This window comes from Vicugna pacos, chromosome 8, assembly GCF_048564905.1.
Source record: "Vicugna pacos chromosome 8, VicPac4, whole genome shotgun sequence".
Lineage (NCBI taxonomy): Eukaryota > Metazoa > Chordata > Mammalia > Artiodactyla > Camelidae > Vicugna > Vicugna pacos.
Window position 1 is genome coordinate 70,265,130 of NC_132994.1, and position 17,682 is coordinate 70,282,811.

Below are 17,682 nucleotides of genomic sequence, written 5' to 3' on the forward strand. Positions count from 1 at the left end.
CAGCCCCTGCTGCATGTCGGTTCACAACAGTGAAGGGAGGGGATTCACAGAACTGAGTTCGGCCATGTTCATCTGTTGGGAGCTCAAATGCCTTCTGGAAGAGCATGAGATTATTATATTCCAGCTGCCAAAACCCTTTTCATCGTCTTGGGAAACTGGCCTGCAAGTTTATTTAGTAGCTCATTATCCTCTTTGGGCTAGCCAAAATATTGAAAACATTTTTTCTTGCCTTAGAAAAAAAATTTAAATTTCTATTCTTTTCTTTCTTTCTTTCTTTCTTTTTTTCTTTTTTTAACTGGAGGTGCTGGGGATTGAACCCAGGACCTTGTGCATGCTAAGCATGCACTCTGCCAATGAGCTATAACCTCCCCCTGGTTTCTTGCCTTTTGTGGATGACTTGTGGTTCTCTGTGTTTTGTGCCCTGAGTTGTCTGACCCAGGGAGGAAAGGCCAGGTCTAATGAAGACAGTTTAAAGCCAGTGTCTTCCTATGTTATGCAATTCCAGGGATGGGTGGAGAATCACTTAATTCATGAACTGTGTTTATAGCACAAGGGGTGCAAACTCTGTGCATCTTACATTGATTGTACAAGCAGGATTACTTTCATTTTTCTGCCAGTGTCTTTCCTGAGTTGCACGGTGGAAGCAGAGGGCCTGGATTATTGTAGCCGAGAAGGGAGGGTTAAATTGTCCACAGGAGAGAATTGCAGACCTCCTCAAATGTAAATGCTTAGTAGAGATGAATTTTTAATGGAAATCAATTTTGCTTCTCCAAAAAAGCCTTTAGTTTCTTGGAAAATACAGACTGCTTACTGTTGATGACTGACATTGTGTTTCCTTTCTTTCTCCCCTCCCCTCCTGCCTTCCCAACCTGTTGGCAGCTGCCCGTATCTAGCAGTGAAAATCACCCCTGCCATCCCCGTGGTCGGTGGCATTCTGTTCTTCTTCGTGATGGGGACCCTGCTTCGCACCAGCTTCAGTGACCCGGGAGTCCTTCCAAGAGCCACGCCCGACGAAGCCGCTGACCTGGAAAGGCAAATAGGTAACCCTGAAGGTCTGCCCTTAGCCCTTGGTCACTTCGCACCCATGCTCAGCCACAGGGCGGGAGGACAGGCTGAGGTGCTGGTGCAGGAGGGGCAGGGCGCTGGACAGTGACGAGCCCCCGGGGAGGAGTCCCGGAAATCTGCGCTTACTTGGCCGGCAGGATGACCTGAGTAGGAGGTGGGATGGAAAGTGGTCGGAGGTAAGGCCGAGGGGCTGGTGTGCTGGAGGTGGGCTAGCAGTGCCATCCAGCAGGCCACCACCACTGGACTCTTGGGAACCCAAGTGTCCGAGTCTGCTCTGAGCCTCTGTTGTGACAACTGTAGTTCTGGGCAGCTGCTCTTCATCCCCTCTTACTACCCTTGTGGCTTAGCTCTACTTTGCCTAATATAACCTGGAAAGTTTACATCTTAGACTGCTGTCTTATTTCTCCAGCCTGGGATCCAGCACTTCCTTTATTAAGAAATAACCAAAATATGTAGGTTTCTTACATATATTGAGATGAATGGTTTTATTTTTCCATAGCTATTAGAAATCCTTGGATAAAAAGTTTACAGCAATCCATTTTAAAAATATTAAATCCTAATCCCTCACACAACAAACCCTTAAAGTGCTTTTTTTCATTAAAAAGAGAGCTTTCTCTTGCTCTTGAAAGTTTGCCTTTGTGAGTGGGTAGCTTTGCTGTGAAACAGTGATAATTTGAGAAGCATGGCAGGGGGCTATGATGACTCAGTGTGAACATAAAGTTTAGGCATGAAGAATCTCTGGACAGAGGTAGTTCTCTCCCTGTGTTCCTCCTACTCCCATGGGCTTCTCTTCCCAGCCCGCTCAGCTGAAAGACCCTCACTTTCCACAGTATAAAGAGCTGTAAGTGCAGGTCTTGATGGCAGCCTCTGCTCTGTCTACCTCCCCAAGCACTGAAGTCCAGCTGGGTCCTTCTCTGAGCATCTTCCTCCATTCTCCAACCCTGTTACCTGGGAGGGAAGCCATAAAGGAGACGATAATGGGAGGGTATGTGGATTGTCTGCTGGGCCGCAGCCTTCTTGTGTCCTGAGGTCAGGCAGAAAGGGAAGGAAGAATCAGCAGTGGGGAGACAATTTCTTTCTTAGCCATCACATATTAAGATTTGAAAATTGGACATTATTTCATAATTTAAAGCCTTGCATTTATAGCTCATTAATAATCTGTCAAGGTGATCTATGACTATCACTGAATTTGAACACATCCCAGCAAGGTTGTCAGGAAGACTTTATTATTACACCCACTTTACAAGTAAGAAAACAAAGCCGCAAAGAGGTTAAATGGAAGAAAAGGGGTCTCCTGGGTCTCAGCCTATGTACTTTATGGGTTGCCATGTTGTCAGGGAGAGAGAGCAATCAGGCCCAGTTTCCTTCCAGGGACAGATCTGGACCTGTAGGAACTGCAGAGTCTCTGCCCACATCACATGAGCACACAGCTGGAAACGCCTCTACTAAAGCAGTGTGCAGAGAGCCCAGCTCCCCACGCTGGCCATTAAGCACTTTCCCGCTGGGATCCTATATTCTAGCCCCACCTCCCCGTTAGTGCAAGAAGCATCTGCAGAATCAGCAAGATCAGGATAGGTTTTTGTTTGTTTGTTTGCTTTTGCCTTTCTTACAAAGTGGATAATAAAGAGTGCCACTGGGATTCCCTATTATAAATGCAGATTCTAAGAGGCATAGTGTTTCCATTATTAATATTGAGAAAGTTGAATGGTTCACTAAAGTGCAATTTTTTTTGTTTTGTTTTGGGTTTTTGTTTGCTTTAGCTGATAACCTCAGAGCAGTATTTTTCAACATAAGCATTTTTTAAAAAACAGCTCTACCTCCATGCCCCTCCCCCAACCCAGGGACACAGATTCTGTGAGAGAACTAGATGTGGCAAAGGATTGTTACTGGCCAGGGCTCCTGGTCTCCTTAAGCAGTGAAAATGAATAAGAGGCCAGACGTGAAATTTGGGCAAGGCTTTATTGGGACTCGTGCTGCAGCGGGAGGGAGAGAAAACAAGTAACAGGTTCCCTTGCTCACTCCCTGGGTAGGGGTGAGGATAGGGGTGGGTCCAGGAGTCAGGCCGAGGGGTGGCTCAGGTAGTCTGCTCGCTCCCTTGGTGGTGCTGTGTGCAGGAGCCCTGCTTTTGCTCCTGACACTTCAGAAATGGCAGTTGGGTTTTTGGTCTTTTTCTATCTTGTTGTTTATGGCTGGTCCCGACTGTGCTCGCATACAGTGATTTTAGTCCCTTATAGTTCCTTTGTATTCTGTTGCTCCAGGGCATGTTTGTCCCACGGCAAGCATTGCAGCAGGGGTCCCAGGTCCTAGCCTGTCTCAGGATGAAGCCAAATTTTGTTTCCTGTGAAGAGAGAAAGGGGGCTTTAGAGACAGGGCTTTCAGATGACAGGAATGAGTAGCCCAGCACACCCTTCTCCCAAAAGGCAACGATAAAACTAGACAAAATAGTCAGAAACAATCATTTCTTGGCTCTGGAATTTGACTGGATTGAGGAGTGGTTATTCATGAAAAACTGGTGAACTCTGGGTAAGAACAGCTGGAGTCTGGGGCATTCTCTCCTGGGGCTACTCTAACCTCCTACCTGCAGTCCAAAGGTCAGGAAGTTCTACGTGGACAGGATAAGCCCTGAAAACCAGCAGCTTCCCTATCTGAGGGGCTGACTTGATTTGGAGTGGAGCATGAAAAAACCAGAAACTGAAACTTTCACCTTAAGAAACTAGAAAAAGAAGAGCAAATTAAACTCAAGGCAAATAGTAGTAAGGAAGTATTAAAGATGAGAGTGGGAAATCAATGGAATAGAACACAGAAAACAACAAAGAAAATCAGTGAGCTCAAAAGTTAGTTTTTTGAGAAGATCAACAACATTGACAAACCTTTAACTATACTCCCCTGACCACCCCACTCCCAAAAAAGGAAGAGAAAAAGAGAGAAGATACAAATTACCAAGATCATTAATGAAAGCAGGGCCATCACCATCAACCCTGAAGAAATTAAAAGGATTTTAACTTTATGCTACAAATTAGACAACTTAGATGAAGGGACAAATTCTTAGAAAGCCACAATTACCAAAAAAAAAAAAAAAGGCTCAAGAAGAAACTAAAAATCTGAAAAAACACACAGCAAGTAAAGAAACTGATTGTCCATATTAGAAAGATGAATTTGAATCCTTACCTCACACCATACACGAAATGTGATTCCAAATGGATCATGGACCTAAATATAAGAGCTAAAATGATAAAATTTTTGGAGGGAACATAGAGAAAATTTTCATGACCTTGTGTCAGGAAAATAATTTTTAGATATGATACCAAAAGTACGATCTATAAAAGAAAAAGATGATAAAGTGAATGTCATCAAATTAAACACTTATGTGCTTCAAAAGACATCATTAAGAAAATGAAAAGATAAGCCACAGACTGGGATAAAATATTTGCAAACTTACATCTGATAAAAATATCTCGTACTTGTCTCTAGAACATATTAAGATCTCTTACAATGCAATAATAAGACAAAGAACCCAACTAAAAATGGGTAAAAAAGTGAATGTTTTCCCAAAGAAGATACATGAATGGCCAATAAGCACATGAAAAGATACTCATCATTAGTTGCTAGGGAAATGCAAATCAAAGCCATAATGAACTACCACTTGACACCCACTAAAATGGCTCCAGCCAAAAGGACTGACAATGTTGGTAAGGATATGGAGAAACTGGAACCCTCATGCATTGCAGGTGGGATTGTAAAATGGTGCAGCCACTTTGGAAAACACTTTCTCAAAATTCCCCAAGAGGTTAAAGTTACCACATGACCCACTAATTCTACTCCTAGGTATATATTCAAGAGAAATGAAAACAGATGTCTTTGTATGTGCATTATATCTAGTAGCCAAAAACTGGAAACTACCTCAATGTCCATGGGTGGGTGAACTGATGAACAGGATGTGTAAATCTGCACAGTGGAATACAATTAAGTGGTAAGAAAGAGTAAAGTGTTGACACAGGCTACAACATGGGTAAACCTTACAAACACTATGCTGAGTGAAAGGAGCCAGATCAGAAGACTATATATATTGTGTGGTTCCATTTATATAAAATGTCCAGCAAGGGAAAATTTTTAGAGCCAGAGTGCAGATCAGGAGTTGCCTGGGCTGGGGGTAGCACTGAGGACTGACTGCATATGGACATGAGAGATCTTGTGGGGGTGATGAGAATGATCTAAAACTGGATTCTGGTGATGGTTTCATCATCTCATAAATTTACTAAAAATCATTGCATTGTGCAGTTACATTGGGTGACTGTTATGGTATGTCATTTATACCACAATAAAGCTGTCAAAAATAAAAAGGAACAGAGGAGAGAGGAGGAAGATGGGAGAGAAGGAAGAAAGCTCACCCACGCTCTAGTTGTGTGACTCTCGGCCAGTCGTACACTTTCTAAAACTCATCCTGCCACGTTCTTGACTTTAAAATGGGAATAATGACCCCGTAGCCCGTGAGGTTCTTGTCAGGGTTAGCTCAGTAAATGGTAGAATTTTTTTTAGAACAGTTCTCCTCTTTTCTTACTCAGTTTCTCTTTACCTTCTATAAACATAGAGTCTCATAAAAAGCGACCTATTTTGTGATAGAAATAAATGGCAGAGCTGGTATAATGTTTTATGAGTCCTCTCGTATATTACTTGGCTGTGGAAAATAAGATTATGTTTCAATGAAATCTTAGCACATTTATTTTGTGCTCTCTAAAAAAGGAAACAAGTGAAAAATTAGATTTGGAAACTTTCTATTATTAGAGTTATTAATTCCAATTATCCATTGTATTTCTCTACGGATAGATGCCCACAATAGACACTTGAAACCAGACTTCTGAGTAATTGATTGAAGATTTGCCAAAGATCTGAACAGCTTCTCCATCTTCAGATATCTGGAGAGGAGTGGGCAGTAAGGAGGAGAATGTGTGTCTCAGAGTCTGTTACAAGTCTCTGAAAACGCCTTACACTCCTTTTTTTCTGAAAGAACTTTCCCAGTAACTCATATTGCAGCTAAAAACACAAGAAGAATGGCAGCAGGGGTCCAGGGATGTCTCACTGGGGTCCCTGGGGCCCTGCTTGGAAACTTTATGGTTTTGAAAACTCAATTTTTTCAGTTCACTCAGGAACGATCAGATACGAAGCAACTGATTTGGGCTGAGAAAAAAAACTATGATACTGCATTCACGGGCTCCAAACATTTCACTTCAGTTAGGGGTAGAGCTTTCTGGGGAATAAAACAGGGGAAAGTGGCAGGTCCCCCTCCCACCTTCTGTTCCAGATGCGTTCTCTCTCCGCATCTCCTCGACAGTCCTGAGGATGCCAAGACAGGAAAGTCAACCCTGAACTGAAATGTGAACTTAGCTTGTTGGGCTCCGAAAGCAAGACTAGTTGTTTAGGAAACTCTTTCCTGGTGTCAGGGTAACCCTGACACCAAACTAGTGATCCAATGGCTGCTTGGTGAGGGTGGAATCATTTCAAAGGAAGCTGAGTGACCTTTAAAAAATTCACCTGTGCTGTGGCAGAATCTGAAGAATTATTGCCTCCACTCTGAACTTTCACTGGCCAGCTGGAATATCGCTTTGCCAGACAGTACTCGCCTGGGTGCCTCCCTTCTCTCTCTGCACAGTCTCCCTCTGTCTCTTTCCCTCCCCCTTTTCCCTTCCTTCAGTCCCTCCCCCTCCTTCCCCTCCTTTTCTCCCTCCTCCTTTCCTCTTCTTTCTCTCTCTCTTCCACACTCTTTTGGTCAAATTCTTATCATCCAAGAATTTTTCTTGTAGTACACAGAACCAATCACCATTTCTAAGACTAGAGTTTATCTTTCATGACTTCCTAAAGTAGTCCTTGGACAATGTGTCTTCTAGAGAAGCCATCCAGCATGTTGGCATGGTACTTCTTGCCCCTGGGGAGGCACTGGCCTTGTCAGCAGCTCAGCTCTACACCAGGGAGAGTTCTGTGCAGACAGGATGTTTTCACCACCAACTTGACTTGCTAGTTTTTTCCCCCAAAGACATATTAATTCTGTGTTTGATTAGAAACATTTCAATTGGAATTTTAATAACACTGATGGATTTTTGTTCTGAGAACACTCTTAAGCCAATTTAAAACCTTAATCAATTCTCCCTATTGTAAAGCTATACTATTTCCAATTTTTCCCATTTCCGTTTTTATTTTACTAAAATTATTTTGATTCAAGTGATTTCTTTTCTGCATAAAAGTTAGTAACTAAGATTTTTTAATTGATTTTTTTATATTATGAAAGTTGCCATTATGAATTTTCTTACAGTACAATCATTTCCACTAAGATAAATTTTCCTGGTGATTCAATTTTTCACTGTGTGAATTTTTCTACGTCATTATTGGCTTCTTTTTTGTGTTAGTTATTTATACTGGTAATAGTAACTATAAATTTGCTTTAAAATTGATGATTTCATTTATATTTTGTCTTATGATTAGTCTATTGGCTGTGACTGATCTGTGATTACCTCTTCCATACACTTTGCCGTCACTTTCCGTGCTGTCTACTAGAGAGCCACACTTGAATATGCAAGAGAAAAAAACAGGCAGGCATCAGAGATGGTTAATTTGATTGGTTTTTGCTGCTTTTCTTTTCAGAAGGTGACATTTTCTGATCGTTTCTCTGTTTCTTATTTGCATCTCCCTACTCACCTCCAAAATTACCACAATTTATCCTTTGTGTAATTTTTATTTGCAGTGGGGTCATTTCAGCATCTCACAAACATCCTTCTAGGTCAAGAACTCTGTCCAGAATTGAACTGCAGCCGCCTCTGTGGGATTCCTTCCCGTCTTTGGCATCTCTCTCCCCTGCTGCCTGCTCTCTGCCCTGTTCTTTCCAGAGTTATGATGATGCCACTTCATCAGCTTTTGGACTTTCTCTTTCATGCACCAGCTTAAGCATGTGCCTGTGTCCGCTGAAATAAAATACTCTCTGTGCTTTTCCTGTAAGGTAATTGTTTTATTAGTCCATGACGAAAAGGTAGAAAAGTATTAATAGCTATTTCCATTGAGTACTTCTCTTGTGCCAGGCACCAACCTCTTTCCATGTGTCATCTCGTTTAATACTCACAACAGCCACTCCGTGATGTTTAGACACTATGAAAGTTCTTATTTATCTATGAGATAGCCAGAGCTCAGAAAGGAAACTGATTTGCCAAAGGTCATCTGGCCAGAGCTGGGAGTCAAATGCAGGTATTCTGCCATGACACCCCGTGCTCTTAACCACCGCCTGGTACCGCTCGCCATCTTGTTGCCCTGGACCCCTGGAGCAGGTGGCACTTCCCTTTGCCCATAAGTTATATTCTCTCTCCCCCCAGATTGTCAGCATCATCCAGCCTCGCAACGCCCCTGCCCCATTGGCTGTGTCTTTCCTTCGTGTCCAGGGCTCAGAAATAGAGAAGCGTGCCAGCACTCTGTGGCTCACAGGCCTGATTCTCAAATCCTGGGCCCAAGTGGGTGGTGCAGCAGAAGAACTGGAGGGAAACTCCAGACAACCTGGCACCCGTCCTGGTGCTGCCTTGCTGATGTCTAGATGTTCCATGATGCTTGTGAAAGAGTTAAGGGAAGTAGGGGCAGGGTGTCCCACGATTTGTGAAATACCTTCTAGAAGAGAAAGAGGCTTTTGAAGAAAATGACACCCTAGGAATAAAAAAGAAAGTAGATTCCTTGTTTAGGGGAAAATGCCAGAATCATCCAGTGTGTACTGATGCCAGGGGAGGGTAGGCAGTGAGGCCCCCACAGAAAAGCAGGGTGGCTGCTTAGAATGTCAGAATTCCTAATTGTCTCTTTTTTTAAAAAAAATCCCAGCTGGAGAGCTGGAAACCAGATGTAACAATTCAGAATTATGGTATTTGAGGAAATACCACAAGGTTCTGAAGGCCTGGTTTTGAGGGAAGGAAGGGGCTGGAGGCTGTTTTCCTGAAGGACCTGGAAGGTTGGGTGTGTTTCATCCAGGGTGTCCACTGAAGCCTGTGATATTTCTTCTTCCTGTAGAAATCCGAACTTGCGGGAGGGTACTGTGTGTTGGGACTGAGGCCAGTTTCTGATGCAAACGTATTTACTCGCTTATGAAGTTAGGATATTTTCCTGTGTGATGGTTGGAGAGGAGAATTATCATCCTCTCTTCTGGTGGACGCCCTTTACAGAATTATCTTCTCAGTCTTCCAGATACCTTTGCAGCTGGCAAGCAGTATTTTCTTCTTCTATAGGAAGAGAAATTGAGACACCGGGGGCTGTTTAACTTGCTGAGGTTACTCTCTCGTGTTCCCACTGCACGGAGCCTAGGAATCTAAATTCCTAAATCCACACAGGTGTTCTAGTGACTTCTGTATTGCCGGTCCTGAATCTACTGGGTGTCTCTTAATCCAGTTGAAGATTTGACTGATCTGTATGTATGTAAGTACAGATTGGAATCTCTTCTATAGAACTTCTGAACTCCTCCCTAAAAGCAATGGTATCACTTCATCTCAGATTAGGGGAAATAGCCCTGTCTCTTCCTCTCTCTCACTGCACAATGTCACAGTCTCTGAAGAGTTTGTATTAAATCAGCAAAGTGATGACATAGAGCAATGTTGACATGCTTTGTTTAAAAAAAAAAAAGTACTGTAATTGTAATGATTTCTCATACTCAAGGCCACGAAAGGAGGAAGGATGATGAAAGAGCCAGGGTGAGGGAAAGGTCAACTTCAAGGGAACAGAGGAAGCCAGATGCTATAAGGAGGGGAAGTAAAGGATCAAGTGGCATAAAAGGGATGGAAAAATTGGGACCACGTGGTGCAAGGATATGGCGGAAGGAAAGAGCGAGGGTCTGAAGCATGTTAATGGGAATTAGAGGCCCGCCCTCACCCGGCCAGGGGCACTAAGAAAACTGCTGATGCACAGATCTCATGCATCTAATCAAAGAACTTTCTGAAGGCACCTCCCTGACTGCAGATAGGCTGGTTCACTGCAACACTCTGAGTCATCGGACATTCCAGCTTAAAGGGACCTCAGCAATCCTGGAGCTCATCCTGGACAACTCCCTTAGTTTACAGATGAGTAAACTGAGGCTGAGAGAGAGACAGGTACAAATCCGCCCATGCTCACACAGAGCCAGGCCGATACAGACCCAGGACTCCAGCCCTGGGGTCCTGACATCACGTCCAGGAACTATACCTCTCCTTTGACTTGTGAAGCTGAATCCTTAAATCCCTGCAATGCAAAAGTGAGGTCCACGGAAGATCAACACCAGCTTCTCCTGTGCGCTTAGTAAACCTGCAGGACCTCAGCCCCCAGCACACCCACTGAATCAGAGTCTGTCTTTTAAACAAGACTGCAGGTGATTCGCGTGCAAGCTGAGAATCACAGCCCTGACCCCTTTCCACGTCCCACCCTGTGACCGGCACCCGAACCTGTGACCTTCCTCTCCTCTTAAGCTCTCAGGACTGTCATATTTTCGGGAGTTGGGCTAACTACAACTTCAGTTACTTTGAGCATTCAGTGCGGTAACCTCCCTGCAGTGTCTCTGAGTAAGTGGCATCTCATCTATTATTATTACTCATTAATAACAATGAGTTATTAATAATACTTTCTCTTCAGAGAGTACTTTGCAGATTTCTAAGTCCATCTACGTTTTTATGAGTAAAGTATTTGGCTCTGAGCACCAGCTCTGTCGCTGTGTTGACTGAGCCTGTATCTCAACTCTTCCACTCACAGTATAACCTTGAGAGGTGTTTTAACTTCTCCGGACCTTGATTTTAATGCATGTAAAATAGGCCCAGTAAGTGCAAGGATCCACCCCAATGTTACCATTCTGTGGTTCTAGAAGTAAACCCTTCTTCCTCCTTTGCTTGATGGCGAAAATCTGGGAACCTAAATACCTTAGAAGGTCATTAAGCCTATTCAACCACTTAAACCAAAGGAATGGCGTCTTCTGTTAATAATTTTAGAGTGCAAAGCTACATGCACCCCCTGTAAGTTCAACAGGTGAACTGTAGTTGCTACAAAATATGTGAGATATTGAAATGACTCACTGGAATATTCCTGTCATCATTACTGTAACTGGTGTGCTTGGGAGATAAAGCAGATGGTAAAACAATGGCTCTTTCGGGTGAGGGAATGAGTCAGCCAGTCAGGAGGTTTTAGAGGGGAGTCAAAGAGCAGGCACTTCGTCCAAGAATCGGCAGGGCGTGTTGGGCAAAATAGGCCCTGGAGCAGGGCTCCGGCCACACCGGTGTGGGCGCTGGGCGGAGAAGGAGGGAGGCTTTTCAGAATTGAAATCCCCTGGAGGAGGTTAATCAGAAGAGTGGGCAGGCTCTTTGTGCTGGAAAGTGGGAGGCATTTTCTCATTACAAGGGTAGAGTAGCATGAAAGGCAGCTCAGGAGTCAAAAGGAAACAAAGGACTCCGAGAGGAGAGAGGAAATGCACCAGGGCGAGGAGGCGTGACGGGGCTCAGCTGGGAGGAGACAGGAGAGGCTGAGCAGGTGCAGGTCCAGGAAAGGATTACCCGCCACGCTGAGCAGGAGAGATGATTTAGGAAACAAGTGCTGTGGTCAAAGAAGCAATAGGTCTTCCTTGACGTTTTCTTGGGAAGAGTTTTGGTTTTTGTTTTTTTTTTAACAGCCCAGGGAGTCATCCACATGCTTCATAACAAACATTTGCCTGCTTTGCGGCTGGAGTTTCAGCTAGGCATCCAACTGAGAGCCACTTGCCAAACAACTCATTCTCTAGTGTCTCTGCATACGCCTTACCCATCACAGATGCCCCTGGGTCGTTTAAGTGCTCACACACTCTGTAAACATCGAACCTTGTTGCCATGTCATCTTTGGGGTCTGTGATATCAAAGAAACTTGTGCTGCAATAATCACCCTCTGAAACTCTGTTATAATCCAACCAACTCATTATTGCTTTCCAAGTGAACTTTCTCCCTTCTTCTTTGGAACGTAATGCTGCCATGTAGGGATTTACAGCCAGTTTTGTTGGAAGGGATATATCTCCCTTCCCTCCTGTGTCCTAGAAAACTCAAATCTAAGTTGTAGGAGATAGATCAACTGTTATTTTGTGTTTCTTGTAGATAAGTTCTGAAGCTAAGACTCATTGTCTAAGAACACGAGTAGACTAGTATCTTTGGTGTTGTCCGAAGTCTACGGTAGGCATTGGCACTCAGAGGCTAGAAGGTACATGAAAGAGGACAGAGTGACAAGAGGTGGTTCTATCCAGAAGAATGGTGGGGGTCCTCCAGTGAGGGCTCTTCCTGCCACCATGTTTGGTAAGGAAAAACAAAATCCCTCACATTTTTCATTTATCCAAATGTATCTTCCAAGACTCCTGTAGGAAAAATTTGGCTTATGTCAGTGGACAGAAGTGAAGACCATTTATTTGGAAACTGTAGATTAACACTTTCTAAGAGAAAACAGAAGTCCAAGTGGATGAATGCCATGTTACATACCATCAGAATCTGGAGTGTGGGCTTTACAAAATCTCTTCATTTTCCTTCAAGGATGGAAACTTGAAGCCAAGGGTCCTTGAGCGAGTGAATGGGTGGCTGCTCCTTGTACTCAATAGAAATCAGTAGAATAGAAATAGGTTAAAATCTCCAATGGCCCTCAAAAAACTAAAAGTAACACACTCGGAGGGATACTGAACACAATAGAAATATAATGCAAACCACATGTGTGATTGCAGATTTTCCAGTGTCCTGAAAGTGAAGTGAAAATGAGCAGGTGAAATTAATTTTTTTTCTGTTTTTTAAAATTTATTGAAGTACAGTCAGTTACATTGTATCAATTTCTGGCATACAGCCCACAATGTCCCAGTCATACATATACATACGTATATTCGTTTTCATATTCTTTTTCATTAAAGATTATTTCAAGATATTGAACATAATTTTAATAGTGCATTTTTTAATCCAGTATATCCAAAATATTGTCATTTGACATGTATTCAATATTAAAAAGTATCAACAAAATATTTTACATTTGGGGAGTTTTTTGGTACGAAGTCTTTTTGGCGTGTATTTTGCACTTACAGCCCATCTCAATTTGGACTGGCCACATTCCACGTGCTCAGTAGACACATATGACTAGTGGCTACCATTTATACTGGACAACATGGATTCACAGGACTAAGAATTGGACCTAAATAGTTATTGGAATCTCAGAGTTCTTGGGATTGTTTATCTTGTTTGGGATCATTTGAAAGAAAAGCTGGGGAGAACATTTTTAACTTCACTTTTTGTTTTTGAAGGAGTGAGCATTTTCATTCACTCATTCATTCATTCAACATATGTTTATTGAGTGCTTACTGAGTCCCAGGCACTGTGATAATGGCCAGTTATACCCTTAATACATTTCATTTGTTTGTTTGTTTCTATCAATGTAATTGTGAAGTTGTAAGCAATGGAATCATCTGAAATGCCTAAACAGACTCAATTTTATTGTTAATTAATGTGGTCAAGTTCCAAGCTATTTGATTAGGCCACTGGTTCAGTCAGTAGGTCTGAGGTGGAGCCCGGTGATTTGCATTTCTGACAAGTTCCCACGAGGTGCTGGTGACGCTGGTCTGGAGGCCACACTTTGAGACCCACTGAATTAGAGATGCAACTTCTCCTTTGAGATCTTTCACCTTTTATGTATTCTGCATATCTGAAGACAGAATCAAGCATCCCTGGAGAGTTGGACAACCACAAGATTCATTGGTCTCAAAGGGATTAGTTGGGGAGTGGGGGGCTCGATTTCCTGTGGTCTGTTTTCTAAGACACAAATATAGTGATCCAAATGGGAAATTTAAGAACAATACCCAGGGACTGAGAGATCTGGTGTGGACTCCCCTAAGGGAAGCATCCCTTGCTTATGCTTTGGGGACCAGCATCACAGATTGTGGCTGAGCTAACCCCTCTCTGCCTGGATACTCAGGACTGGGTAGCTGCCTCAGATTTCCACACCTCACCCGTGGGATATGGGGAGAGGGACCGAGGAAGAGTGTCCCAGGGTCATCAAAGTACTGCAGACTAGCAGAAGATTGTCGAAAATCTTACTTCTGGTTCCCCAAAGGAGAAGTTTGCCTTTCACTTCCTATCAAAGGATTGCTGATCCCTACAGCCAGTGGAGCTGCTGTCTGGCTGTTGGGGCCATCCTCCTCATGTGTGTGTGGGTGTGTGTGTGTGTTGTCAAGGACTGCTCCAAAGCCAGAAATTCCAGCAGGAGGACACAGGCACATATATTATTTTACGAGATGTAGATCTTCAGCACCCACTCAGGATAATGGGTCCGTTTGGGAGGGTGAAAGTTGGACCATCCCAGGTGTCAGTGAGGCCAGAACTTCCTGACTGGATCCTGGTAACACTGCTTATGTCATACGGTTGATTCGAATTTTGAAAGCACCCAGAGAAGGGGCCCACTTGAATGGTGGCTTCTGATCCTTAATGAGTTTGTTTTTGGTTTGTCTAATTTCACCAGGGTTCAGGCCCATCATCCTGAACTTGGAGTGTCAGCTGAGCCTCGTCTAAAAGGACAACACACACTCTTACCAAGTCACAGACCTTTTATCTAATTATTATTATAAATTATACCTACAGTGTGTGCAGGACTCTTTAATAGATTGGAATTCTTGGCTTTTCAACCCAGCAAGTGAATCACGGGCATTTGGGATGGGGTTGCCCCTCTGTCTTCCACTGTGATGCTGGTCACCACTCTGCAGAGAGATTTATTACAAGTGACACAAGAATGTCTATGGCTGCCTCCACCTTCCCTCAGCCGCCTCACCTTGGGCAGGAGTGAGCTAAGAGCTCAGTCCCTTGTGCTCTGTGTAAACCCCCATCCAGTTCTGGACGCTGCCCCCAGAAATGCAAGTGATGCTTTTCTTCCCTGTTATCATCTTTTCAAGAAGGACCCGTGAGAGACCAGGAGACAGTTGCCAGGTGTGCAGTCCCCCAGTGTGCTGTTCACCTGTGCCTTAAACTCTTCGACATCCATTTTAGCATTGATGCACCTTCCTCATTGCCACTCCCATTCTAGAAAAAAGAAAGACACATTTTCTCTTAGATGCAGATGAGAAGGTTTTGTTGTCATATATGATGTTAACCCCATGAATATCAACAAAAAAGTCAAGGTCTAAAAAAAGAACACAGAAATGAAACCGATCTCGAACAGGTCATGTGTGTAATTGTGGCTGGTGTTGACAGGGAGCTGTCCGACCCCCTCCCCCAGCCTCTCCTGTGGTTGGACAGACTTTTGCTGGGTGACTACAGAGAGATGCCTGCATTCTTCTTTCAACGACCAGAGCAGAATACCACAAACATTTATGTGGCTATTTTTTATTTTGTGATGACGTATTTCAGACATTTAATGAAAAATATTCCAGACTAGCTGTTTAGTTAGAAAATTAATCATTATCAGTTAATCAATCTATTTTAAGCACTGGGCACTGTCTTCAGTACTGTGGAAGAATGAAAAGAAATCGAGCTTGAGGCTAGCATACACAAAGGAAAACACTGCGGCTTTTTTTTTTTTTTAAATAACAGTGATCTATTTTCTCCCAGTTCTGAAGGCTAGAAGTCCAAGATCAAGGTGTCGGCAGGTTTGGTAGAACCTGAGGCCTCTCTCCTTGGCTTGCAGATGGCCAAGAAGGCTTTTGTAGTTAGTTTGCTTGTAGCAGAGGAACATCAACAAAGGCAGACGGTTGTGATGCAAGGTTTACAATCTTTGCACTGTTGACGGTTGGGGCCAGAGAGTTCTCTGTGCTGGAGGCTGTCCTGGATTTGCAGGATGTGCAGCACCATCCCTCCCCTCCCCACTAGATGCCACTAGCAACCCCTGTCCCAGTTGTGACAATAAAATTGTCCCCTGACGGAGCCAGATGTTCCCTGGGAGGCAGAATCACCCCGGGTTGAAAACCACTGCTTTAATGTAAACTGAATTTGTGAGGATCCAGGAAACTCTGAGCCTGGAAGAGAATCAAGGGAGATTAATCACAGGGAGTTGTCTGGAGAAAGCAAATCTGAGCTGAAACTCCAAAGACAGGAGGATAAGAATTGCCAGGGAAGATGACCCGGGAGTGGGGCTTGGGGATGGGGGTGGGCAGAGAACAGGAGAAGGGCGACGTTGCTTCAGAAAGTAGTGACTGAAAAGGGAGATACAGGAAGCCAAACTCCATTTCTTTGGCCAGCGTGGGTGTCATATAAGAGGAAGGGGTGGTCATTAATGACTTTGGTTGGTGGTGTGGCTGATAACAGCCGTCCAACCCAGATGCCAACAGGCAAGGAAACAGAAACAGGAAAGGATGAGGATTAATACTTGTAGCACATGCTGTGTGCCACATTTGCTGCTTTATTATGTCAACAGATGTTAACTTAATCCTCTCAACAACGTAGGAGGCAGATGCTACTATTATTTGTATTATATATCAGTTTTGTTATATATTTTTATTACATTTATTACATACATTATTACATTTATTATGTATATTATAGCTGAAAAAACTGAGGCATGAAAAGGATGAGTAACTTCCAAAAGTCTCTCAACTAGTCAATAGCAGGGCCGCAGTTTAACCCCCTGTCTGGCCACTAAGCCCACGCTGTAACCCCCTGCTCTGGGCTGGGGTTAGTTCAGGTGGTGCCCGGGTGATGGAGTTCTCAGCACAAGGCAGGAGTGGGTCTGGAATCCAGGTGGTCAAGCAAGGTTGGAAAGGAATAAAAAACTCTACTCTAATTTACAGAAATATCAGGAGTTTGTCAGAAGAGTCAAATAGATTCTCAGCTTGCAGAGGAAAGCAAGGGGCGAAGAGTCCCAGCAGATAACTTAGATCCCTCAGTCCAGGAATCAGACAGGGAATGTAGGGTGAACATTGGAGCAGGCGCTTTGAGCAGGAGGTGGCAGGTGGGGACTTTGTGCAGGCCTGGGCTTGGGGGAGGGTGGTGGGCAGGTAAGGCTGCCACCGTTGAGTGAAGACAGTCCAAGAGTGGGCCCAGGTCTTAAAGACTTAACATAAGACAAAACACTATAAACCTCCTAGAAGGAAACAAGCAAAACATTTTATCACATAAATCTTAGCAATGTTCTCCTAGGGCAGTCTACCTAAGCAATAGAAATAAAAGCAAAAATATACAAATGGGATCTAATTAAACTTATAAGCTTTTGCACAGCAAAGGAAACCATGAGCAAAACAAAAAGACAACCTATGGAATGGGAGAAAATATTTGCAAAAGATGCAACTGACAAGGGCTTAATTTCAGAATATATAAACAGCTCATACAACTTAATAACAACAACAACAAAAACAACAAAAACAATCCAAAAGAGGGCAGGAGACCTAAACAAGCAGTTCTCCAATGAAGACATACAAATGGCCAATCGGCATAGGAAAAAAATGCTCGATATTGCTAATTGTCCGAGAAATGCAAATCAAAACTATAATGAGGTGTCACCTCACACCAGTCAGAATGGCCATCATTAAAAAGTCCACAAATGATAAATGCTGGAGAGGGTGTGGAGAAAAGGGAACCCTCCTACACTGCTGGTGGGAGTGCAGTTTGGTGCAGCCATTATGGAAAACAGTATGGAGATTCCTCAAAAAACTAAAAATAGCAATCCCACTTCTGGGCA

At 43.5% G+C, this 17,682-nt stretch overlaps 1 protein-coding gene across 2 annotated transcripts in view; it reads left to right on the forward strand.

Annotated features, from left to right (window-relative positions):
• Window positions 1-17,682, forward strand: part of ZDHHC14 (zDHHC palmitoyltransferase 14) — a 245,392-nt gene that overhangs the window by 141,019 nt on the left and 86,691 nt on the right. For both annotated transcript variants that reach the window (XM_006197701.3, XM_006197702.4), the window contains exon 2: window positions 880-1,040. In XM_006197701.3, coding sequence (XP_006197763.2) covers window positions 880-1,040 — 161 coding nt within the window. The remainder of the gene's footprint in view (window positions 1-879; window positions 1,041-17,682) is intronic.